Source organism: Protomyctophum parallelum (assembly GCF_964188405.1).
Source record: "Protomyctophum parallelum genome assembly, chromosome: 11".
In the NCBI taxonomy this organism is placed as follows: Eukaryota; Metazoa; Chordata; class Actinopteri; order Myctophiformes; family Myctophidae; genus Protomyctophum; species Protomyctophum parallelum.
Window position 1 is genome coordinate 12253043 of NC_139707.1, and position 27961 is coordinate 12281003.

Genomic DNA, 27961 nt, shown 5'->3' on the forward strand with positions numbered 1-27961 from the left:
CACATTGACCACAACCAGACCAGACCAGCCCACCTCATTGACCACAACCAGACCAGACCAGCCCACCACATTGACCACAACCAGACCAGACCAGCCCACCACATTGACCACAACCAGACCAGACCAGCCCACCACATTGACCACAACCAGACCAGCCCAGCCCACCACATTGACCACAACCAGACCAGACCAGCCCACCACATTGACCACAACCAGACCAGACCAGCCCACCACATTGACCACAACCAGACCAGACCAGCCCACCACATTGACCACAACCAGACCAGACCAGCCCACCACATTGACCACAACCAGACCAGACCAGCCCACCACATTGACCACAACCAGACCAGACCAGCCCACCACATTGACCACAACCAGACCAGACCAGCCCACCACATTGACCACAACCAGACCAGACCAGCCCACCACATTGACCACAACCAGACCAGACCAGCCCACCACATTGACCACAACCAGACCAGACCAGCCCACCACATTGACCACAACCAGACCAGACCAGCCCACCACATTGACCACAACCAGACCAGACCAGCCCACCACATTGACCACAACCAGACCAGACCAGCCCACCACATTGACCACAACCAGACCAGACCAGCCCAGCACATTGACCACAACCAGACCAGACCAGCCCACCACATTGACCACAACCAGACCAGACCAGCCCACCACATTAACCACAACCAGACCAGACCAGCCCACCACATTGACCACAACCAGACCAGACCAGCCCCACCACATTGACCACAACCAGACCAGCCCACCACATTGACCACAACCAGACCAGCCCACCACATTGACCACATCCAGACCAGCCCACCACATTGACCACAACCAGACCAGACCAGCCCACCACATTGACCACAACCAGACCAGCCCACCACATTGACCACAACCAGACCAGACCAGCCCACCTCATTGACCACAACCAGACCAGACCAGCCCACCACATTGACCACAACCAGACCAGACCAGCCCACCACATTGACCACAACCAGACCAGACCAGCCCACCACATTGACCACAACCAGACCAGCCCAGCCCACCACATTGACCACAACCAGACCAGACCAGCCCACCACATTGACCACAACCAGACCAGACCAGCCCACCACATTGACCACAACCAGACCAGACCAGCCCACCACATTGACCACAACCAGACCAGACCAGCCCACCACATTGACCACAACCAGACCAGACCAGCCCACCACATTGACCACAACCAGACCAGACCAGCCCACCACATTGACCACAACCAGACCCAGCCCAGCCCACCACATTGACCACAACCAGACCAGACCAGCCCACCACATTGACCACAACCAGACCAGACCAGCCCACCACATTGACCACAACCAAACCAGACCAGACCAGCCCACCACATTGACCACAACCAGACCAGACCAGCCCACCACATTGACCACAACCAGACCAGACCAGCCCACCACATTGACCACAACCAGACCAGACCAGCCCACCACATTGACCACAACCAGACCAGACCAGCCCACCACATTGACCACAACCAGACCAGACCAGCCCACCACATTGACCACAACCAGACCAGACCAGCCCACCACATTGACCACAACCAGACCAGACCAGCCCACCACATTGACCACAACCAGACCAGACCAGCCCACCACATTGACCACAACCAGACCAGACCAGCCCACCACATTGACCACAACCAGACCAGACCAGCCCACCACATTAACCACAACCAGACCAGACCAGCCCACCACATTGACCACAACCAGCGCGCAGATAGCAGAAACTATACCGCCCGCTCCGTCGAGGAGCCCCTAATACCAGCACTTTTACAGAACATAAATGATACAATCCAACAGACAACTACACACAACCCTTTGTTGCTCTCACAAGAATGATGCTGGCAAAATAATTCAAAATAGAGGGTTTTATTTGTCACTGATACAGGTACAGTGACATTATCATGATGGCACTGGCAGAATGGCAGCACGCCCGGACCTTTCCCGGTGGCCTGCCGCCTATTGGCCTGCCTGCCTGTCATATCATAACTCGAGCGGCCCCCCTACGGTCGCGGCCCACCGGGTATGTCCTGTGGCCAGTCCACCCCTGCTGTCCGATAGAGGACGTCCCACCAACACCCATACCCATACCCCAGTGCCCACAGCGTCCCCAGCGGGAATCGAACCCAGGACCTTCTAGCTGTGAGGCGACAGCACTACCAACTGTGCCACCGTGCCCCTTAATGACAGATGTAGTCACTACGACCGCAAATGTCCCAAGAAACTAGCTAGCCTATAGCCACCGAGTTTGCTAGCGCTCTGGGAGAACAGAGCAGCTGAATTCTTTGTTTTGAGTAGGTGGTGAACGGTGCTGGTTTAACCCACGGCTAGAAGGCTGTTTCAACCAATCAGAATGCTTCATCGAAACGACCTGTTGTACAATAAGAATTAAACATTAGGTCCTTGAAGTTGAGGGGTTCCAGATGGCCCCCAACTAAATGATGGAGAGTTGGCAACCAAATGGACCTTTATAGATCTTTAACTCTTGAGAGTGTAAAATGAAACCAAATGGACTCTTGCGGGTCCATATGGTTTAATTGTATATGCTCTCAAGAAAGAGTTCTTTCTTGTTTAACATCCGCATTACGTAATTTACAAGAAGTCTCCACAATTGGAGAATGTAGAAGAATTGTATCTCTTTGTTTTTAAATCACATTTGCCTGTTATCTCTCCTAGTGGTATATCTCATCCACACAGCATGGAATTGTGGATAAACTCTTATTCAATTCAGTTTTGGGTCTGAGAGCTACTTAGGCGAAATGTCATCAAATCACCATTTGATGACATGCATCGTGCGTGGCTCAAATCAAATGCCCAATAAATAGTGGGCTTCGATATGAAAGTCATGGTTGAAAACCACTGAGCTACAAAACATCCTACAAGAATATGTATACCGCACTAGAAGGTTCCTCAGGTTTCTGAGTGGTGCAACCACTCCAAGGAACAGCAATGTCCGTGTTCACCTTATGTGTCCGCCTATGTGTTGGTTAATGGGCACCAGTATATGACTATGAGTACCAGTAGGGGCGCTGTTGTGCCAGAAACAGAGAGAGGGATAGTGCTGCACTGTTGCCTGCTAATGAGAGAGAGAGAGAGAGAGAGAGAGAGAGAGAGGTGGTGTTTGAGTTGCACCACTCAGTTCACGCGGGTGTGATTTTTTGGTTATATTTGTCTGCATGTTTTTATTTCCCCATAATTCATCATATTACATAGTCATTGATCTTGTGCCCCCCCCCCCCCCCCCATCTCCTGTCTACATAATACAATGTCTCATACTTCATGGCCCACCTACGGTTTTTTGAGGGTGATATATAGTGATATATAGACCACGTCATCCTCACTGATTGATTACAGCTGGATGGCTGAATTGTTTTAAAACGGAACGCGTCTACATTTCTTAATCCAACTAAGCTGAGCTTTTGCCGGAGAAGGGTTCTGTGTGTGTGTGTGTGTGTGTGCGCGTGCGTGCGTGCGTGCATGCGGAGTACTTTCACTCTACTTCTTTTACTACATTAACTTGCTAATTTGAGATCTGAAGCCAAAACGAAGCACAATTAGTTTCCAAAGAAGCTGCATTGACCTTTTGATACGAGCTGGCTTTATCGAGCTGGTCAGGGAAGAGCCCATGGGATGTGGCCCTTTTCTCTCAAAATGCAACGCGTGCCCTGCATTCTGAAGGAAAACGCTAAGGGGTGTGGCTTTAAACCCATTTAGGCCTGAAAAAAAATCTAAATCCTGACAGTTTTCTGAAATATCTATGTTTCTAGGCCTATATCACTCAATATTTCATGTCAAGGACCACAAAAATGATCTGTAATTGCGCCTCCGAGACCCCCCATCTGAAAATATGTTGTTCCAGGGACCTCCCCAGAAGCAAAGATTTGAGTTAAAAACGTTCACAGACCTACAATAGCAGACCTACAAGCTCGTAGCGCGCCACTCGGTGGCGCGCTATGAGCTTGTAGATCTGCTATTTTTCAATAGCGAAATTATAACAATGTTTAAAACACCAAAAGGGGTTCCCGCCCAAAATGGGTTCTAAACAGCTAAAAAGACTAGGGCTATATCTTGCACCACCCTTAACCCTTATCTCTAAACCCCTTAACCTCTATCTCTAAACCCTTGGCCTTAACCCTTAACCCTAAACCCCTTAACCCTTAGCTCTAAACCCCTTAACCCTTAACCCTTATCTCTAAACGTATTTGCCATTTTTTACTATAGAAAAAAAAAATCACACCCGTGTGAACCGAGTGGTGCAACTCCCCTCTCTCTCCTCCAACTACGCCTCGGTCTGCCCCGGGGTCTCCTCCCAGTGGGACGTGGTCCTTGGTCTGCCCCGGGGTCTCCTCCCAGTGGGACGTGGTCCTTGGTCTGCCCCGGGGTCTCCTCCCAGTGGGACGTGGTCCTTGGTCTGCCCCGGGGTCTCCTCCCAGTGGGACGTGACCCTTGGTCTGCCCCGGGGTCTCCTCCCAGTGGGACGTGGTCCTTGGTCTGCCCCGGGGTCTCCTCCCAGTGGGACGTGATCCTTGGTCTGCCCCGGGGTCTCCTCCCAGTGGGACGTGGTCCTTGGTCTGCCCCGGGGTCTCCTCCCAGTGGGACGTGACCCTTGGTCTGCCCCGGGGTCTCCTCCCAGTGGGACGTGGTCCTTGGTCTGCCCCGGGGTCTCCTCCCAGTGGGACGTGACCCTTGGTCTGCCCCGGGGTCTCCTCCCAGTGGGACGTGGTCCTTGGTCTGCCCCGGGGTCTCCTCCCAGTGGGACGTGGTCCTTGGTCTGCCCCGGGGTCTCCTCCCAGTGGGACGTGACCCTTGGTCTGCCCCGGGGTCTCCTCCCAGTGGGACGTGATCCTTGGTCTGCCCCGGGGTCTCCTCCCAGTGGGACGTGATCCTTGGTCTGCCCCGGGGTCTCCTCCCAATGGGACGTGCCTTGAGGACCTCCCTATAGGGAGGCGCCCGAGAAGCATCTGGTTACCTAAGCTGGCTCCTTTCTATAGGCGAAGAAGTAGCAACTGTACTCTGAGTCTCTCTCTCGCGTGACTGAGCTTCTCACCCTATCTCTAAGGGAGATGCCAGCCACCCGAACAAATGCCAAAGAAATGGCCAAAGAAATAGTAGTAGTACGAATGGCTAAAGAAAAGTACTAGAGATTTTGAAACATACAAAATCATTAATAACAATGCAATTTGCTATGCCTCTAAAATAGTGTTCAAAGAAGGAGTTGGATTATGCTTTTAAATACAGTTATAAAACAGATCTCATTGTTAGCTTGCCGCAAGCTCCATGTACTGTAGAGTCCCAGCTAGTTCAGTTTTGTGTTTAACATAGACTTTTCTTCATGTACGACCAACATACAAGCTACACTGTCCATTGAACTCTGACAGTGTAAACTGCCCATTGAACTCTCACAGTGTAAACTGTACATTTTTGAGTGGTGCCAACCACTCCAAGGAACAGCAATGTCCGTGTCTATGTGTGGTTAACCTATGTGTTAACCCATTTTGGGCGGGAACCCCTTTTGGTGTTATAGCATCATGTCATGCTTTAGCTATTGAAAAATAGCAGATCTACAAGCTCATAGCGCGCCACCGAGTGGCGCGCTACGAGCTTGTAGGTCTGCTATTTTTGAAAAGTCGAAGAACGACTGACACAGAAACATAGCTTTTTCAGAAAACTGTCAGGATGTAGAAGACCTTTTTAGAATCTGATCTCAGGTCAGAATGGGTTGATGAGCACCAGTATAATGAGTACCAGTAGGGGCGCTGTTGTGCCATGCAGAAACAGAGAGAAAGAGACAGTGCTGCACTGTTGCCTGCTAATGAGAGAGAGAGAGAGAGAGAGAGAGAGAGAGAGAGAGAGAGAGAGAGGGGAGTTGCACCACTCGGTTCACACAGGTGTGACTTTTTTTACATTCTCAGGGGTGGCTTTACAACAGGACTTGACGGCTTTTGCAGCTACAAATAATGAACAAAAATGAACTGAAATGGACCTACTAGTAACTGCACTGCCAAGAAGATATACCACCTGGCTGCTCCAGTGCTATATACAGTATTTGTACTTTATTTAAATGAGGTTATAATGATATGCATACATTTGGCACCGACACAGCGCCATTCTATGCAAATTAGCCTTATTGCAAAGTACAAAGTACAATTCACAACCAGCGACTCTATAGCTAATAGTCACACACAGTTAGCGTCAACATGATTAGCCTCTTCTTCAGAGAGTTGGTATAGGAACTGAAGCGCTTTTTATAAGAGGTATCACGCACGGACTTTAACCCATTTAGACTTGAGTTGAAAACGTTCTGCTCTGAAAGAATATTATATATTCAAAGATTTGCGCCACATTTTTACGATTTTTCAAAAATAGCAGACCTATGAGCTTGTAGATCTGCTATTTTTCAATAGCTAAAGCATAACATATTGTTTAAAACACCAAAAGGGGTTCCCGCCCAAAGCGTGTTAAAAGTGATCATGACAGCTGTGGTTGTAGCCAGGCAGAAAGCATCGTCCCAATGTCAAACTCAATTCATGTCGGATTCCTTCTGTGCGTGTGCGTGTGCGTGTGCGCGCATGTGTGCGTGTGCGCGTGTGTGTGTGTGTGTGCGTATGCGTGTGCGTGTGCGTGTGTGTGCATGCCAGTTACCTTATTGTGGACTATGTGGTCGAGAAACGCTGACACTTTTAACCCATTCTGACCTGAGATCAGATTCTAAAAAATGTCTTCTACATCCTGACAGTTTTCTGATAAAGCTATGTTTCTGTGTCAGTCGTTCTTCGATTTTTCAAAAATAGCAGACCTACAAGTAGATCTGCTATTTTTCAATAGCTAAAGCATAACATGATGCTATAACACCAAAAGGGGTTCCCGCCCCAAAATTGATTAATCTGAGATTCTGCATGTATACCGGCGGAGTCTAACAAAAAAATACCCTCCATGAATTCAGAAGGCTTTTTGGGATAAGTCATTTTTTTAGTGACCCAACTAGGCCTAGAGTATATACTCCTTTACTGCGTCAAAAGGACAGTTAACCCATTCTGACCGGGCACCCATTTTGGTGTCAGCATCATGTTATGCTTTAGCTATTTAAAAATAGCAGATCTACAAGCTCATATCGCGCCACCGAGTGGCGCGATACGAGCTTGTAGGTCTGCTATTTTTGAAAAATCGAAGAGCGACTGACATTTTTTTAATCTGATCTCAGGTCAGAATGGGTTCATCAGACCAGTGTGTGTCCGGCGGAAACCTCGTGTGAATCTGATCTCAGGTCAGAATGGGTTAACGGGCAAATTAGGGGCACTATGTTTTCCTGTAAACCTGAAATGTAGCAGGCACATATACAGTAATATACAGTAATATGCAGGTGTGATGGTACAATTCGGGAGTTTACCGGAGTTTGTTGGACAGTTTAACCCATTTTCACCTGAGATCAGATTCTAAAAAATGTCTTCTACATCCTGACAGTTTTCTGAAAAAGCTATGTTTCTATGTCAGTCGTTCTTTAGCCTGACCTAAGCAGAGACATTTCTGGTCTAGAGGGGCGGGTCGCGCCTCAGAAATGCGCGCACCCTGATTGGATCTCATCGATCTGTCCGTCACCCCCGGCCCCTCCTCTCCCCCCTAGTGCAGCGCTACGTCACATCATTTAGAGCGACGCCCACCCGGAAGGGTTGACTCCCACTTTTAGACTGGTTCAGCCCACGGCTTTTTCCAGGCTTTCATCTTTCGCGCAGACGAAATGAAAGCCTGGGTATCGAGGCTAGTCGTTCTTCGATAAACGTTTCCTGTAATATACACATCCGTATTGCATGCTTTTTGCGCAGTGTAACTATAGTCTATCCATATATAATAATAGTAGTAGTATATATATAATAGTAGGGAATCAGGGATGCAACAAATATTGACACTGAAACTATATACTGAAGGGAACCACCAGGTATACTCAGCAATAATGTACAGTAATAATATACACACAGCTCCCCTCTACAGTCACAGACACACACAGCTCCCCTCTACAGTCACAGACACACACAGCTCCCCTCTACAGTCACAGACACACACAGCTCCCCTCTACAGTCACAGACACACACAGCTCCCCTCTACAGTCACAGACACACACAGCTCCCCTCTACAGTCACAGACACACACAGCTCCCCTCTACAGTCACAGACACACACAGCTCCCCTCTACAGTCACAGACACACAGCTCCCCTCTACAGTCACAGACACACACAGCTCCCCTCTACAGTCACAGACACACACACACACACACACACACACACACACAGCTCCCCTCTACAGTCACAGACACACACAGCTCCCCTCTACAGTCACAGACACACACAGCTCCCCTCTAGAGTCACAGACACACACAGCTCCTCTCTACAGTCACAGACACACACAGCTCCCCTCTACAGTCACAGACACACACAGCTCCTCTCTACAGTCACAGACACACACAGCTCCCCTCTACAGTCACAGACACACACAGCTCCCCTCTACAGTCACAGACACACACAGCTCCCCTCTACAGTCACAGACACACACACACACACACACACACACACACACACAGCTCCCCTCTACAGTCACAGACACACACAGCTCCCCTCTACAGTCACAGACACACACAGCTCCCCTCTACAGTCACAGACACACACAGCTCCCCTCTACAGTCACAGACACACACAGCTCCCCTCTACAGTCACAGACACACACAGCTCCCCTCTACAGTCACAGACACACACAGCTCCCCTCTACAGTCACAGACACACACAGCTCCCATACAGTGACAGACACACACAGCTCCCCTCTACAGTCACAGACACACACAGCTCCCCTCTACAGACACAGACACACACAGCTCCCTTCTACAGTCACAGACACACACAGCTCCCCTCTACAGTCACAGACACACACAGCTCCCATACAGTCACAGACACACACAGCTCCTCTCTACAGTCACAGACACACACAGCTCCCCTCTACAGTCACAGACACACAGCTCCCCTCTACAGTCACAGACACACACAGCTCCCCTCTACAGTCACAGACACACAGCTCCCCTCTACAGTCACAGACACACACAGCTCCCCTCTACACTCACAGACACACACACAGCTCCCCTCTACAGTCACAGACACACACAGCTCCCCTCTACAGTCACAGACACACACAGCTCCCCTCTACAGTCACAGACACACACAGCTCCCTTCTACAGTCACAGACACACACAGCTCCCCTCTACAGTCACAGACACACACAGCTCCCCTCTACAGTCACAGACACACACAGCTCCCCTCTACAGTCACAGACACACACAGCTCCCTTCTACAGTCACAGACACACACAGCTCCCCTCTACAGTCACAGACACACACAGCTCCCCTCTACAGTCACAGACACACACAGCTCCCCTCTACAGTCACAGACACACACAGCTCCCCTCTACAGTCACAGACACACACAGCTCCCCTCTACAGTCACAGACACACACAGCTCCCCTCTACAGTCACAGACACACACACACACACACACACACACACACACACACACACACAGCTCCCCTCTACAGTCACACACACACACAGCTCCCCTCTACAGTCACAGACACACACAGCTCCCCTCTACAGTCACAGACACACACACAGCTCCCTCCCCTCTACAGTCACAGACACACACAGCTCCCCTCTACAGTCACAGACACACACAGCTCCTCTCTACAGTCACAGACACACACATCTCCCCTCTACAGTCACAGACACACACAGCTCCCCTCTACAGTCACAGACACACACAGCTCCCCTCTACAGTCACAGACACACACAGCTCCCCTCTGCAGTCACAGACACACACAGCTCCCCTCTACAGTCACAGACACACACAGCTCCCCTCTACAGTCACAGACACACACAGCTCCCTCCCCTCTACAGTCACAGACACACACAGCTCCCCTCTACAGTCATAGACACACACAGCTCCCCTCTACAGTCACAGACACACACAGCTCCCCTCTACAGTCACAGACACACACAGCTCCCCTCTACAGTCACAGACACACACAGCTCCCCTCTACAGTCACAGACACACACAGCTCCCCTCTACAGTCACAGACACACACAGCTCCCCTCTACAGTCACAGACACACACACACACACACACAGCTCCCCTCTACAGTCACAGACACACACAGCTCCCCTCTACAGTCACAGACACACACAGCTCCCCTCTACAGTCACAGACACACACAGCTCCCCTCTACAGTGCTCTACTACTGAAAGTGACTATCATTTCTCTCCAAAAGCACTTGAATATGATGGAATATGACTAAAGCTTTTTTTTTATGTTTTATTTTTTTTATTTCAATGAATCGATTCATATCGGCGGGATTAATATCGATATATATCGATATACGATATATCTTTACATGCCTAGTAGCTTGATAATCTATAACACAGGGCGCCGCCATCAGGCAGTGCGGCTCATTGCAGTCTCTCAGACCAGAGCTGTTTAGAGCGACAGAGTGCAGACAACCGCGCAGTGGCCATGAATGAACAGGGAACGGAACCCCCTCAGAGTATACCGCGGACCCCCGTGCAGACCTGCGGAGACCCCCCCGGTCCCCCCGCACGCCAAAAGTGTTTTTTTCCGAGCTTACTCATCTGCACATTTTGCCTAAAATCTGTCATTGAACAAAAGACGAAATGAGAGACTCCAATTGAGCTGTGCATTAAACACACCATACACTGTATTTAGCTCACTGAGTGTACTACAATGTCTTTACTTTATGTATTTTATTTAGCTTTCCTTATTTTGGTGCTATTTCATTTACTTTATGTTTCCATATACAGTACGTAGGTCTACTTTGCACTGTTGTTTATAGTTATTCCCATTCACAACGTGTGCCGCTAGAAGTGAATTAGTAGTGTATTACTTCAGGTATGCTGCATGTAGATCATCTGCTAGTTTTTGAGGGCACTAGCCCCTCCTACAGCTTTTTGAGGGCACTAGCCCCTCCTATATACAGCTTTTTGAGGGCACTAGCCCCTCCTATATACAGCTTTTTGAGGGCACTAGCCCCTCCTATATACAGCTTTTTGAGGGCATGCACTAGCCCCTCCTATATACAGATTTCTGCTATAGCTCGTGTCACATTTGCCATTGACAATGAAAGGAGAATTTACATCATATGTGTCTGAGCAAATCGACATGTTGATGTACGATGATAAGGGCACCCTCACTTCACACAGGTGTGATTCTTTTTATTGATTGATTGATCTCTTCTTCTTCATCTTCATCTACATCTACATCTCCTCCTTCTCCTATAGTTCCAGCCAACATCTACAAAGTGTCAGAAGACATCAGCGTGAACGAGGGCAGTAACGTGACGCTCAGCTGTCTGGCGAGCGGCAGACCAGATCCTACCATCACCTGGAGACTACTCAACCCCTCAGGTAAGAGCCAGCATCCCTACATGCACCGTACAACATATTATGTATACAGTATGTAGGCCTACACAGGTAAGAGCCAGCATCCCTACATGCACCTTACAACATATTATGTATACAGTATGTAGGCCTACACAGGACTACTCAACCCCTCAGGTAAGAGCCAGCATCCCTACATGCACCTTAACATATTATGTATACAGTATGTAGGCCTACACAGGGCGCTGGAGACTACTCAACCCCTCAGGTAAGAGCCAGCATCCCTACATTAGGCATGTCACGGTGTCCGGTGATACCGGTGTTACCGGTGGGCGGGCATGCCACCGAGTACATTACTTGCACACCGATAGCACCGTTTTATTATTTTTTTTAATACTAGACTATATTTTCTCGTGTACCCTATAAAACCCACTTCAGTTCATTTTCATGTGGCACCCGTGTGCTTATAAGCAGGTTATCAATACTTTAGTCAGATAACAGGTTGCATTCTTATTATTATGATGAAGAGAACAGAAGTGATCTGCAGCAGGCAGAGCGGAGCTGTCTGAACACACACCAGCATGGTGTCAGATTTCACTTTCGCTTTGGTGACAGGTCTGAGCTGCATTCAGACTATAGTGCATTGGACTTATACGGTACGGTGAGTTTATACTTCCACAACGTGTTAGTGCTTTATTTACTCACAGTAACCTGTAGCAACGGTGCTGCGTTCTGCGTATTTACTCACAGTAACCTGTAGCAACGGTGCTGCGCTCTCAACTCATCCTGTAATGATTTCCTGTTAGCGTCTTGATCAACGCTGATGAAGGCTATGTGAGCTGCCTGAAACAGGTGCGTTGTTGGTCTCGGTGACTCATCATATGAGGAGAATAAAATGATGAAAAGAGTTCTGCTGGATTGTTTATCTTCTAGTTGCATTTTTTGACCGTGCCTGCCTATACTGCCTAAAGCCTTGACGTAAATAATTACTTTGGAAGTGCAAGCGCTGTTGTAGTTTCTGTTTCTAAACTTTCTGGATCAATACGAGGCAGGTCTATTAGGACACCTAGTGGTTGGATTCGGTGTTACCGGTTTAACCGGTGTTGAGAAGCACGGTGGAAACGGTGGGGAAATTCTAACACTGTGACTTCTCTACCCTACATGCACCTTACAACATATTATGTATACAGTATGTAGGCCTACACAGGGCGTGGGGACATATACGCGCCAAGAAGTGTCAAGAAGATGCCTGTAGTCAGGGTCTCTTCCTGGTTTTTAAACGGCATGGTGGATGGTCATTTGCAGCGTCAGCAAAGCTTCAGTGATGCTTGCGGAACTCGACTTCGTCTCGTTCCTGACCGCATCCCTGTCGTGGCAATAATAACGTTAACCCACACCCTCTCGTGTAATATTGCTTAATACTTTTACCACCATTGCCGAAGCCCTTCGGAAATTGAAGCCTAATTTTGATACCAACGCTTGCCGCCATTGCCGAAAGCCCTTCGGCAATTGCTTTTTATAGTGCATTCGATCAAGCGACCCATAATGCTACTCACGTTAGCAGGTTAGCTAGCTGTGTTGTTAGCACAGCACTGGATCGTTCATCTTAGATCGTCGTCGCCATGATAATAATCCATTCTATCCGTTTCTTTCAATCGCCAATTTGGTCAAAACAGCGTTTCTTTGACGGCACAGAGCCGACGCTGTGAAGGTCTATAGTGCACCGGCATAGATCGATCATGTAAACAAAGGTTGTCTTGGCAACGTAAAGCTGGCCGAGATAAGCCCACTTCTGGTCGAGGCAAAATGTGGCTTTTCAAAATAAGAGCTCAAATTTAAAAAATGCTGGCGTGAATTGTCCTAATTTTTCAATAAATGGTAGTAGTAAATGTGTTAAATCTCAACTTTCTGCTATTCTGACAATAATCATACTCTCCACGTTTTTGCGGGGTCAAACAAAGGGAATCACCGTGACATTGATCCCCTTCGCCTATTCGCTCATACGGGCATGACGTATGTGCAGGCAGGCGAGAGGCAGTAGGGATTTATTTTCATATTTTGTGTTAGTGTGCGCGCAAGTGTGTGTGACGTGTGTGTGTGTGTGTGTGTGTGTGTGTGTGCGAGCGCATGCGTGTTAGGGTGCATGCGCGTGGGTTAATTTCGAACCAATCTTGCCGTCACAGAGTCGTTAGAACAAGACATCTGTTCAAGTCCGTTAGGCTCGGAGCGTTGCCAAAGCGCACTCTGTTGTCCATTATGAATATTGAGGCTGTAACCTCTTTATAAGTAGCTGCTTGGCAGCTGGATGCTTTTAGCGGGTGACGATTAGTGACCTTGACACGTCTTCTGTACGCAGCGTCCAGACACCAGCCTCTCTCTCCTTCCCTACTGCCTTGTGTCCTTGTACGCTATCTCTGTCTCCTTTCCTTCCATAACCGTGTCTCCTTGTGCACTTATCTCTGTCTCCTTCCCTACGACCATGGCACCTTGTACACTATCTATAAGGGCTCTAGTTTCGTCCTTGCTAACATTTTGAATAGTTAAAATAGCCAATCTAGAAGCTCACAACGTGTCGGTGTAGATTGGCTATTTTAACACGTTTTGAGCCATAATCGTGTATATATATATATATACGGTTTACACTTTTGTGCCAATGCCGTAAAGATACGTTTACGGCAGGCCTCTTGGATACAGCGTGTATCGCCTGAAACGGCATCCATCTTGGAACGGACGAGAGAAAACGAAAACAGTTGCTTAACAACCATCCGCGCTCCATAGAGTCCCATAATGATCTTTAGCGAAGTTTATCTCGGAATTAAAGCGCGGATTTGGTGATATGAGATGAAGTCTGATCTTAAGATGTCAATAAAAACCTTGCGCGCTGCGCCGGTTAGCAGGCTAGCGTCCTCCATGCTAGTTCCATGCTAGAGTGACCCCGCTGTATAACATCGGCTATTACTCCCGGTTCAACAGCCGCGTCACGGGGTCCTGAATTTGTAGTTTGTTTGTTTGTTTGTTTTTTTCTTGCATGGCAAGGTTTACAAAGGTGCCCAAGAACATGCCGGCAGGGAATGTGTTTAACTATTCAAAAAGGTTTTTCAAAATAGTAAAAGAAAAAGGCAAAGTAGTTTAGGGATAAGGGGTTTAGCATGGACGAAAACAGAGCCCCTATAGCTGTCCTGCACACTGAACTCCTCAATGAGACTAAAATTAACTAAAATGATCACTGAGGATTTTTACACTCTTTGTCTCTCTCTTTGTCACAGACGGAGGGAGGCCATATTTAAAACACACACACAAGCGTGCATGCACGCATGCACGAACGCACGCACGCGCACACACACACACACACACACACACACACACACACACACACACACACACACACACACACACACACACACACACACACACACACACACACACACACACACACACACACCCTCACACACACACACACACAGACACACACAGACACACACACACACACACACACACACACACACACACACACACACACACACACACACACACACACACACACACACACACACACACACAACAGTGCATGTCAAGCTGTCAGTGACAGACAGTGGCTGAGCTTGCTGATTGCAAGCAGTGAAGTATAAGGTGCTGACAGGTGCTGCGTATGCGTGCGTGCGTGTGCGTGCGTGTGTGACGTGGTGAGGACTGTCGTCCCTGTGAGGTTTCAGTGCGTGCGTGCGTGCGTGCGTGCGTGTGTGGCGTGGTGAATGCAGATGTACAAGCTCATAGCGCGGCACCGAGTGCCGCGCTATGAGCTTGTAGATCTGCTATTTTTCAATAGCTAAAGCATAACATAATGCTTCAAACACCAAAAGGGGTTCCCGCCCAAAATATGTTAAGACTTAAATAGGCAACCCTTGCCGTAGAAAACAATGAATGAAATATAGGCAATTAACACATGGATCATGACAGTCATCATCAGACTGTGTCATCACTCACCTTATAGGCTGATCCTCACCGTTCTCAAATAGACTGTACTAATAATTATGCGACGATCCCGGCAGTTCATTAACATAATCAAAGCGATGCAATGACAACAAAAAGACAGTGAGTGGACTAAAAGACTGACTTCCTCCCTCCTCGTTGCAATGAACAGCCAACTGAACTGATTGTCTGGTTCACGTTTAAAAACACCATGAACAGCCAACTGAACTGATTGTCTGGGTCACGTTTAAAAACACAATGAACAGCCAACTGAACTGATTGTCTGGGTCACGTTTAAAAACACAATGAACAGCCAACTGAACTGATTGTCTGGGTCACGTTTAAAAACACAATGAACAGCCAACTGAACTGATTGTCTGGGTTCACGTTTAAAAACACAATGAACAGCCAACTGAACTGATTGTCTGGGTCACGTTTAAAAACACCATGAACAGCCAACTGAACTGATTGTCTGGGTTCACGTTTAAAAACACAATGAACAGCCAACTGAACTGATTGTCTGGGTCACGTTTAAAAACACCATGAACAGCCAACTGAACTGATTGTCTGGGTTCACGTTTAAAAACACAATGAACAGCCAACTGAACTGATTGTCTGGGTCACGTTTAAAAACACAATGAACAGCCAACTGAACTGATTGTCTGGGTCACGTTTAAAAACACAATGAACAGCCAACTGAACTGAATGTCTGGGTCACGTTTCAAAACACAAAGATCGGAGCTCGTTAATTTTTATTGATAACGATCACCTTATCGATCAGGCTTATCGCTCCGGGTTATTTTTTTTTTTTTTATTATTTATATTTTTTGTCCCACGATTTTGTAACCCATTTTTCACCCCTGTGTCAATCATCCTGTGATGTGATCCTGGGCTCTACACACCCTCCGCCAACCTAGTCCCCATATATGGGGGACAAGGGGAGAGCAACGGACTTGAACTCATGCTTCCTTCATGCCTGAGTGTCCAAGTTGCTCCTTTACACCTGACAGGGGGGAGTTTCCCTGGTTAGACGTAGCGCGTGGAAGGAACACGTTATTATAACCCGTTCCTTTCCCCTCCATCAGGCGCCCCAGCTGGCCAGGGGGAGGCAGTTTAGAGACCAGGATTACTGCATGTTTCTTGTGAGGGTATCTACCCTAGGGGACACGGGGAGAACATGCAAACTCCACACAGAAAGGCCCTTTCGCCAACCCCGCCTTCGGGTATGGGCACTGATGACGCGGAGGAGGAAACACGCCGCCAGCACCCACAGCGCCCCGAGCGGGAATCGAACCCAGGACCTTCTAGCTGTGAGGCGACAGCACTACCAACTGTGCCACCGTGCCCCTCGCGCCGGGTTCTTATCGAGCCCACTTATCGAGCATTTTCTATTATTTTGTGGAAAAATGGGAGACAATAAATTCTGTACGAAACCAGTATCTTTTAATACAGTAGGTTTCTAACAGACAGAAGGCAATTGACCTTTTTACCTATATATATATATATATATATATATATATATATATATATATATATACATACATACACACTTTTAGACCGACATGTTTGTGCCAGCATGGATGATTACTTTTTAACAACAGGCTTGATAAGCCCAAATCTTATTGATAACGCATCAGGGGCGGCCTTAGGAATCTGGAGGCCCGTTTCAAGACCAAATATGAGGCCCCCATATATACCTATGACATCATTATTTTGTTGATACAGCCGTATATTGATACGAATAGTTTGACTGTTCAATATCACACGCAGCCATTACTCTCGACAATTAGCAACAACAACACCTTTCTTCATCCTGTCGTCCCTTCACAATGAAAGTGTCTCCCCTTTACCTCCCAATGCTGCACATTTTACCATGTTATTTACATGAAATAGGTGTAACTTTACTAACATTAACTTTGTGGGAGAGAGCAAGGCAGTGAGTGAGTGAGAGAGAGAGGGCCAAGAGTGGCGGGGGTTGACTGAGGGGACTTCAGTGCACTGTACACTCTTGCTTCGTGTCCCAGGTTGGCTTGGTGTAGAATGTGATAATTTGTCCCCTATATTCAAAGTCTGATTTCCATTGATTGTTGGCTGTGTTTAGCATGTATATGGCTGTGGAGTTTTGGTACAAAATCAAAACAACTTGTCTAATATTTTGGCATGTTTAAACCTCCAGGAAAATCCGTGTTGAGGTTCTTAATCCACTGTTTTTCATTAAAACGTCTTTGTCCTTCTGTCCAGTTGGGATTGGGTTGAAGTCCAGATACTTTTAGAGCTTCAATGCCGTGAGCCATGTAATGTTGAACAATCCTTTTAGTTGTCTTTTTTTGCATTGTTAATATTGTATTTGTGTTGTCTCAGCCTTGCAGCTATTGTTTTACTCGTTTCTCCGACATATTGTAAGCCACATTTTTCACATGTGATTAAATAAACACAGTTGCTGGTGCTGGCTGTTATCTGTTGTTTAATCTCCAACATGCGTTTTGTAGTTCTATTTTTCTTTGTTTGGGTTTGAAGTATTCTGGTCTCTGGCGTGCTGGTGTGTTGATTTATTTTAGCTTGCTGTGTACCAGATAGTCTTTAAGATTTTTTTTTCCTGTAGGCCGAGTTTCGCAATTATTATTCTTTTGGCAAAAACCTAACAATAACAATAAAGGACCAAGTCCTTTCAGGACTGCTTGGTCCTTTAAATAAAAAAAGATTGTTCCACCGTGTTCAGTTTGGAACATACAGACACAGGTTTGTGTTTCCACCGCATTGTGTTGGACGGAGCAATTGTCATTGTTTGATGCCTAGCTGAATGGTTAGAGAGCTTGTCTGGAGAGAAGGAGTCTCCTGAGGTTTGAATCTCAGTAAGAGATGCTGAGAGGTGGCTCACCATCAGGTGGGATGAGATGTTGATCCATCATTTCTTGATCTTTCTGCTGTTCCTTCGTCTGGAATGTGGTCTTGTTTGTTGTTGTTGTTGTCGTCTGTTGTCGTTGGTTGCCATGGCTGCCAGTTCCCACCTGATGTCGTGTGGGAGTTCTGATTGGTCCAGAGCGTACTGAATAACTTCTAGCTTACATAACGTCTTAAGACTAGGACTCAAGTCTAAGATGAACAGCTTATCAGAGATAGTTTGATCTCCTTGTATTCCTCCAAAGAAGAAGATACGATCTCCCACAATGCAACAGCATACCATACCATACATTGGACATGGTCCTTTCCCCTTGGGCTCAACCTTCTTCCAGGAGAAGGTCTCTGGACTGAATTTCCACACATCATTGAAGTTCTGGTTACCGTTCCAGCCACCAAATATGTACAGCTCTCCATTGTAGATGAATGCTGAATGAAACCAGCGTCCTTCTGGTAGAAGTTGTGCAGAAGGTGTGTCCAGCCAGGAGTTTGTCTCTGTGTCAAACACTCTGATGGTGTTGTAGCCCTGATCCTCCCTCCAGCCCCCGAATACAAACATCTTGGTACCAATGATGGTGGCAGAGTGAGCTGTTGAATCAGGAGGTGGAGTTCCTCTGGTGTTAATTAAAGACCAGACCATTGTGCTGGTGTCCAACTTGTACATGTCATTAGTGTTTCCAGTCAGCTTGGTCTGTCCTCCATGGATAAACATGACCTTCTCCAACACACAGGCTGAGTGGCATCTCCTCTCCTCTGGAACAGTCCCAGAAACCCTGGGTTGGAACGATCTGTGGGAGTCAACATCAAATGCATAAAGCACATTGCAGTAAGGCCCCCAGATGTAGACTGTATCTTCAACCAACACAGCTGTGTGGCCCCAGCACATGGATGGAACCTCAAGGTCACCGTCTCCTCTTCCTGGTTCCACTGGAGGTAACTTCTTCCAGCATAAAGACACTGTGTTGAAGACAAGAACATCCATCTGTCCCATGTTGTTGAAGTAGCATGCAAAGGAATACAGTTTGTTCCTCACCGCTACAGCAGCATGATAGGCTCGCTTTGGTCGTCCTGCTTTAGAAACGGTCCAAGACAACATCACTCTGTCTGTCTGTCTGTCTGTCTGTCTGTCTGTCTGTCTGTCTGTCTGTCTGTCTGTCTGTCTGTCTGTCTGTCTGTCTGTCTGTCTGTCTGTCTGTCTGTCTCTCTTCTCTCTCTCGACGTCTACAGTCATTTTCAACACGGTGCATCATCTTATATCTTTTGGTGTGAAATCACACGAGACACAAACTGTTGCCATGCACGCCTTAACGACGCCAATTAGTGCAACGTTTGAACTCTATTGCTATATTTATTACTTCATTGCGGCTACCTTGGGATCTATGGGTCTTCCACACGTATAGCATAGTATAGTATATATGTATAGTTTATAATATAGTTTCATTGTATAGATATTCCACTGTTACGTTCTTAGCTTATGCATGTTTCATGATAAATGCTTTTTATGTGATGCATTCCCATGCTTTTTTGTTCTTGCTTAATGTAAGTCACTCTGGATTAAGAGCGTCTGCTAAATGCCTAAATTGTAAATTGCTACAGCGTTCCCTAACACTGAGCTGTGTTGTATTTTGAGGGTGTGTGTGTGTGTGTGTGTGTGTGTGTGTGTGTGTGTGTGTTCGCGCATGCGCGTGTGTTCACGCATGTGCGGAATGTGCTCAAGCTGACTGGCTGAGCACGGAATGTGATGTATGGTGATAACAGTGCCGCTCACGTCACGCGGGTGTGATATTTTTCTCCATATCGCTGTGTGAGAGACAGTCCACTGAGCAACTCAAAGTGAGGCTGAATGACAAGTATTTTGCATTCTGGCTCTTTGAGGGGAGCTAGCGCCCCCTATGGCCAGCTTGGTGTGTTTGTGTGTTCTCAGGGGCGGCCTTAGGAATCTGGAGGCCTGTTTCAAGACCAAATATGAGGCCCCCACATACCTATGACATCATTATTTTGTTGAGGCCCCCCCTGAGGGTGGAGGCCCGTTTCAATTGAAACTGGTGAAACATACTTAAGGCCTCCTATGTACTCAATAAGCTTGTTATCGGATCTTTTTGGGGTATAATAATAATAATAATAATAAACTTTATTTATATAGCACCTTTCATACATAAATGTAGCTCAAAGTGCTTTACAGAGCAGAAAAGATAATAAAAACAAAAGCAAAACAAAACAGCATTAAAACAGGCAGGCAGTTAAAACAATAGGACAATAACGCAGTGTCAAATCAGGAGAAGGCAGTGGTACAAAGATAAGAACAGATAAAGCAAGGCAACGACATTAAAAAACAAGCAGTGAATAACAAAAAATAAAAGATCAATTAAAAGCAATGTTGTAGAAGTGGGTCTTGAGCTGAGCTTTAAAAATGTCTACAGAGGCTGCCTGACGAAGGTACAGCGGGAGCTTGTTCCATGCCGACGGCCCGTAGAAGCAAAAAGCTGCTTCCCCGTATTTTTTAGTTGCCATTTTTTTAGGCATAGCGAGCAGGCCAGCAGTGGAAGACCTTAGGGGCCGGTTTGGGACATATTTAGGCAGGCAGTCATGTAGGTAGGAAGGTGCGAGACCATTGAGAGCTTTATAGACAAGTAAAATAATTTTAAAATCAATCCTAAAAACAACCGGAAGCCAGTGCAGTGATGCCAAAACTGGAGTAATATGTTCTCTCATCTTAGTTCTAGTTAAAACTCTAGCTGCTGCATTTTGGACAAGTTGTAATCTGTCAGTCGTTTTCTTAGGCAGTCCTGAGAAGAGTGCATTGCAGTAGTCAAGCCGAGAAAAAACAAAGGCGTTTTTGCATCGTCCAAGGACAAATAGGCTCTGATTCGTGCAATATTTCTAAGGTGAAAAAAGGCAATCTTGGTAACATGATTAATGTGTGAATTAAAATTAAATTCAGAATCAATAATGACCCCCAGGTTCTTTACTGTACTGTTACTTTCTACAGTCAGGTTGCCAAGTCTGCTTATTATTGATTATTTCTGCTCGCTAGAACCGATTATGAGAACTTCTGTCTTATCCTCATTTAGCTTGAGAAAGTTCTCACTCATCCAACATTTGATGCTAGACAGACAGGTCAACAGCGGGTCTAAAGCACAGGGATCGTCTGGGGCCACAGAAAGATATAGTTGGGTATCATCAGCATAGAAATGAAAATTGACTCCGTGATTGGTAATGAGTTCGCCCAATGGCAGTATGTACAAGGAGAACAGCAGAGGACCAAGAATCGAGCCCTGTGGAATACCAGAACTGATGTCGTGTTTGTCTGAGTCAAACTCGGCTAGATTGACAAAGTAACTTCTGTTTGATAGGTAGGAGGAAAACCAGGACAGGACCGTACCAGACAGGCCTATCCAGTGCTCCAGACGCTGTATTAAAATTGAATGATCAATCGTGTCAAATGCAGCCGTTAAATCTAGAAGTAAGAGAACGGATACATGTTTCTTGTCAGCAGACACCCTAAGATCATTCATTACTTTTACAAGTGCTGTTTCTGTGCTGTGACCTTTCCTAAAGCCAGATTGAGTTTTTGTGCACAGGACGTTGGGGGGGAATGACGCCTGCATGCATGTCCTCTGGAGTCGCTGGACATGTCCCTCAGACCTTCATGTCCTCTGGAGTCACTGGGCATGTCCCTCAGACCTTCATGTCCTCTGGAGTCGCTGGGCATGTACCTCAGACCTTCATGTCCTCTGGAGTCGCTGGACATGTCCCTCAGACCTTCATGTCCTCTGGAGTCGCTGGGCATGTCCCTCAGACCTTCATGTCCTCTGGAGTCGCTGGGCATGTCCCTCAGACCTTCATGTCCTCTGGAGTCGCTGGGCATGTCCCTCAGACCTTCATGTCCTCTGGAGTCGCTGGGCATGTCCCTCAGACCTTCATGTCCTCTGGAGTCGCTGGGCATGTCCCTCAGACCTTCATGTCCTCTGGAGTCGCTGGGCATGTCCCTCAGACCTTATGTCCTCTGGAGTCGCTGGGCATGTCCCTCAGACCTTCATGTCCTCTGGAGTCGCTGGGCATGTCCCTCAGACCTTCATGTCCTCTGGAGTCGCTGGGCATGTCCCTCAGACCTTCATGTCCTCTGGAGTCGCTGGGCATGTCCCTCAGACCTTCATGTCCTCTGGAGTCGCTGGGCATGTACCTCAGACCTTCATGTCCTCTGGAGTCGCTGGGCATGTCCCTCAGACCTTCATGTCCTCTGGAGTCGCTGGGCATGTCCCTCAGACCTTCTTTGCTGATTGTTGTCGTGTATTTGTCAAGATGGCTGTGCATGCGTGGCATGCGGTGAGAGCTTCAAAGCTATATGTGGGTCTTTTGCTGTAGTCCTTGTAGCGCCTCTTTTGTCTGCTGACGGCATAGACACATAGGCACGTACACGCGCATGCACGCATGCATGGATGCACGCGCACAGGCGCACACTTTCACGTTGTGTGACAGACGACATAAAAACAAATGCGCCTGCTATGCTATACTCAACTTTAGACGTCTCACAAAGTAGCTGCTTAACATAAATTAGCATAGGCCTATTGCTAAATAAATGTTTCACATTGTGGGGAAAAGTGATGCCGGTGCCACATTTACCAACTGAAGTTGCTGCGTCCGCCCACTTACACCCCCCCCCCCATCCCCCTCCCTCTCTCTTTCTCTCTCTCGCTCTCTCTCTGATTTCAAGGATTCATGGGGGGTGTAATTGATATATATAATATAATATCAGTACGTTTTTGGGTGGACTACTCTCCTAAAGGACCACTTTTCAACCCTTCTTCATATAATTGGTCCTCTCTAATATAATGACATCATATACTGTATATTATATAGGTGGATATCTTCTTAGAGAGAGAGAGAGAGAGAGAGAGAGAGAGAGAGAGAGAGAGAGAGAGAGAGAGAGAGAGAGAGAGAGAGAGAGAGAGAGAGAGAGAGAGAGAGAGAGATCCTGAACTGAAGAAAATTGTGCTATTTTATCATGAACATTGGTGAGGGCCAAGTATATGAAGGTAGGCTGAAAAGTGGTGAAGTGGTCCTTTAACACCCAGACAACATGGAGAAACATAATTATTCAGCTCTGAGAGAGAGAGACATGGGAAGTGTCCCCTGATTAGAAGAAGTAAATCAAAATAACAGCTGGAGAGAAGGTGATAATTATTCTCAACAGAAAAAGCAGAAGTGGAGATATATCAGGCATGCACGCACGCACGCACGCATGCACGTGGCAGCGGTGGCCGAGTGGATTGCGGAGCGGGCTAGATATCGGATGGTCGCCAGTTCGAATCAGCGGTCCGACACGTTAAAATTACCACCGTTGAAGTGCCCTTGGACAAGGCATTGAACCACTACCATGAAATGCTCCATGTGGGCCTGGCTGTAAACAAGTATCTGATGCTTAGTCCAGTTACCCTTGGTAAAACTTGATTTACCAGAACGCATTTCTTCTTCTTCTTCTGCACGCACACACGCACAATGGTGGAACGTAACAAAGTATATGTGTTTAAGTATTGTATACTTAAGTAAAAAATTCCGCGGAGTCTCCTCCCAGTCGGACGTGCGTCGAGAACCTCCCTAGGGAGACGCCCGAGAGGCATCCTAACCAGATGCCCCGAACCACCTATAAGCTGTCTCCTTTCCAGGCGAAGGAGCAGCGGTTCTACTCCGAGTCTCTCTCTCGTGTGACCAATTTGTGCTTTACAAAAAACCAGAGATAGCTAATGTGAAGTGTTATTGTGTTTCCAGCGGAGCCGTTGGATGGGGAGGAGTACCTGGACATCACAGGCGTCATGAGGAACCAGGCGGGGCGCTACGAGTGCAAGGCCAGCAACGATGTGGCCACGCCCGACGTCAAATATGTCAACGTGGTCGTTAACTGTAAGTCAGGGGTGGGCAACTTTGCCGATGGAGAGAGAGAGCCACTATAGTTCCACACTCACTCCAGAGGGCCACTATAGTTCCACACTCACTCCAGAGAGCCACTATAGTTCCACACTCACTCCAGAGGGCCACTATAGTTCCACACTCACTCCAGAGACCCACTATAGTTCCACACTCACTCCAGAGAGCCACTATCGTTCCACACTCACTCCAGAGGGCCACTATAGTTCCACACTCACTCCAGAGACCCACTATAGTTCCCCACTCACTCCAGAGACCCACTATAGTTCCGCACTCACTCCAGAGAGCCACTATAGTTCAACACTCACTCCAGAGACCCACTATAGTTCCACAATCACTCCAGAGACCCACTATAGTTCCACACTCACTCCAGAGAGCCACTATAGTTCCACACTCACTCCAGAGAGCCACTATAGTTCCACACTCACTCCAGAGGGCCACTATAGTTCCACACTCACTCCAGAGAGCCACTATAGTTCCACACTCACTCCAGAGGGCCACTATAGTTCCACACTCACTCCAGAGGGCCACTATAGTTCCACACTCACTCCAGAGGGCCACTATAGTTCCACACTCACTCCAGAGGGCCACTATAGTTCCACACTCACTCCAGAGAGCCACTATAGTTCCACACTCACTCCAGAGGGCCACTATAGTTCCACACTCACTCCAGAGAGCCACTATAGTTCCACACTCACTCTAGAGAGCCACTATAGTTCCACACTCACTCCAGAGAGCCACTATAGTTCCACACTCACTCCAGAGACCCACTATAGTTCCACACTCACTCCAGAGGGCCACTATAGTTCCACACTCACTCCAGACAGCCACTATAGTTCCACACTCACTCCAGAGAGCCACTATAGTTCCACACTCACTCCAGAGGGCCACTATAGTTCCACACTCACTCCAGAGGGCCACTATAGTTCCACACTCACTCCAGAGACCCACTATAGTTCCACACTCCCACACTCCCCAGAGGGCCACATTGCATACTGTCGTAGCAAACAAAGCCAATCTACACAGCTATTATTTGAATTAAAATCCAGATTTTCTTTTGCTGTTTTTTTTTTAAGTATATATTTTTTATTTAAATTATCGGCCGATTAACACTAGGAAGGCTGACATTTTTTCACTACTACTCAGTCGGCTGAACGGTCAGGGGGACCGTGTTTTTGGTGCGATTTGATTGGCCACTCTCTCCCCCACTCGTCCCTCTCCAGCTGGAGAAGACATTGTTCAAGCCTGCATCCCATTTCCAACAAATTAAATCATATATGTTTCTAAACACATGTTTTCACTCCTAAAATGTATAAAACTAATAATACATGTGAAAAAGATATATTTTGCCGTTGCCCGTTAGTGCTATATTGCAACATAGCCATGGAAGAGTGTCGCGTTGCTGCCTTTTGTTTTGCCTTTTTTTTCCTTCCAAAAGAGAAAGATCACTTGTCTTTTCTTGTGTGTTATCGATGTAATTAATATATGTGACCCCACGCAATGTACAGACTGCTTGACTAGGCATGTAAACATGACATAATTGTATTAATGTTTAAGTGTAATGATGTTATTGACCGGATTGTCCGTAGTCCTCCAGCCGTTAGCTTACAGTTGCTAATATTATAAGCTAACAACATTACTAAAGCCAATGTATTGCATTAAATGCGGCCTGTCCGCGGTACATTACTTATACAAGTGAGTCGCGTTATATTTACCTAAATTACCAGCCAAAGTACATTCCAAATAAACAATTATTAGCCACGTTATGTTGTTATATCAGTTTAATTAATAAAAAACATCGTTCAGAATACGGCCGTTAGCACTGTGAATTCAACATCCGGTGAGGAGAGGATACGGATCGTGTATGTGTTGTGTATGGAAATCAGCGCATACAGTGGCTTACCGGATGTAAGCCTTGCACACTAAATAGAAAGCCTGCAGCCTGGTGATACAAAAAATAAACTCCACACGTGAAATGCCACTGCATGTTGAGGAGAAACCCCAGCTCAGCTGCTGTTTATAACATCGTGCCGTTATTGAATTCATGAACATTTGCATGCTTCCCTGAGAGGGAGAGAGAGAGAGAAAAAGGAAAGTTCCACGGATCTGGTCGCTTGCAGAAAAGTTTACAGATAAAGAAGGACGGACAGGCTGAACTATTTTGACTGACAAAGAGCTGGCGATATTTAGCCTATATGCCAGAATAGGCTGTGCTGTGAAACAAATTAATCCACAGCAGCAGGCCTACATACGTTCCACGTCGCTTGCAGAAAGAACTGTTATTTTGACTGACAAAACATTTAGCGGTTCGGGAGGTCTATCTGGTTGGAATTATTTCACACACTTTTTATTTTGTATCGCGCATCGGCAAGCGTTCTCGCTTCATGGAAAGTAAATGTCGGGTCGAGTCTAACCGAGCATTCAATAATAATAATAATAATAATAATAATAATAACAATGATAATAATCATTGTATTCATATTCCTATAATCTTATCAAAATAATAAACAAATTCCAAGTTAATTAACCAGCCAAACGTATATGATTTAATTCGTTGGACATGGAATGCAGGCTTGAACAACAACAACAACAATGCCGTCTCCAGCTGTCTGTTTGTGTGTTCTTTTTTTTTCTCCACCCCTTTTCTTTAGATCATAACTCATTTAAAAAAATTCAAAATACCATGTAAACTATGGAATTGGGGCTTTCATTTGGTATATAAGGCGCTATATAAGGCGCTCTCTACGAAACGATATCAAGTGAAAAGGAAATGTCGGGGAATCACCATTAACGTCACCATTATCAAGCAGCGCAAACAAAAGGGGGAGAAAGGGTGACGGCGGTCGATTGTGCCGATTACAGTTAGACTGAGTAAGAGATATATGCCTAAAATCATATTTACAAAACGTTTCAAATGGGGAAAAAAACAGAGATGATTTCAATCGAATATTTAGACAAAGTCATGCAAGGGGAACTTTCTCTGGACTCCATGGGCTGAGAAAATAAACATTGAAATCTCAAATTCGGTCAGAACGGCTGCTCAGACTTCCTAGTGTTAATCAATTATGAAAATAACCGTTAGTTGCAGCCCTAATAGATAGATATTGATTGATTTAGTGCAACCTGTTTTATTTCCATTGCTGCGTCATGCTCAAAACACAGATGCTTCTTGATTACAGAACTACTCTGTTTTTAATCTCATTCAAGATGACATCCAGACATTGTATTACTCGTTTTAAACTTAAAGACGTGGTGGAATGGTTCATTTGGGCATTTGGGCATTTCATTTATTCAGCCTCAAATGGCAGAATCTTAGTTTCTGAACCAACCAGAGCGTCACATCCCTTCCAGGCTATGGGACGTATGCCCGTCTCATGCCCGCAGGCTATAACGAGTGCTAACGAGTGTCAGGAGGGAACCGTGGTTGAACGAACGCATGTCTTTATTGTCTCAGATCCTCCGACCATTCAGAAAACCCAGAGCACGGAGACCCAGGTGGGTCGCATGGGCATTCTGCAATGTGACGCCACCGCCGTGCCCACGCCAGAGTTCGAATGGTACCGAGATGACAAAAGGTACAGACCACGCACGCACGCCCACACACGCACGCACACACGCACCCACACACACACGCACGCACACACACACACACACACATTACACACCTATT

At 46.8% G+C, this 27961-nt stretch overlaps 2 protein-coding genes across 2 annotated transcripts in view; one reads left to right on the top strand and one right to left on the bottom strand.

The window, feature by feature from the left end:
- LOC310867339 (protein EOLA1) overlaps window positions 1-27961 on the bottom strand; it is a 388860-nt gene that overhangs the window by 94211 nt on the left and 266688 nt on the right. The gene's annotated exons all lie outside the window — the stretch shown is intronic.
- LOC310866890 (limbic system-associated membrane protein-like) overlaps window positions 10619-27961 on the top strand; it is a gene marked incomplete at its 5' end in the record, with an annotated part of 38124 nt that continues 20781 nt past the window's right edge. Inside the window, 4 exons of the mRNA XM_083776686.1 lie at window positions 10619-10649; window positions 11401-11526; window positions 24136-24267; window positions 27746-27866. Of these exons, the coding sequence (XP_083632812.1) occupies window positions 10619-10649; window positions 11401-11526; window positions 24136-24267; window positions 27746-27866 (410 nt within the window). The remainder of the gene's footprint in view (window positions 10650-11400; window positions 11527-24135; window positions 24268-27745; window positions 27867-27961) is intronic.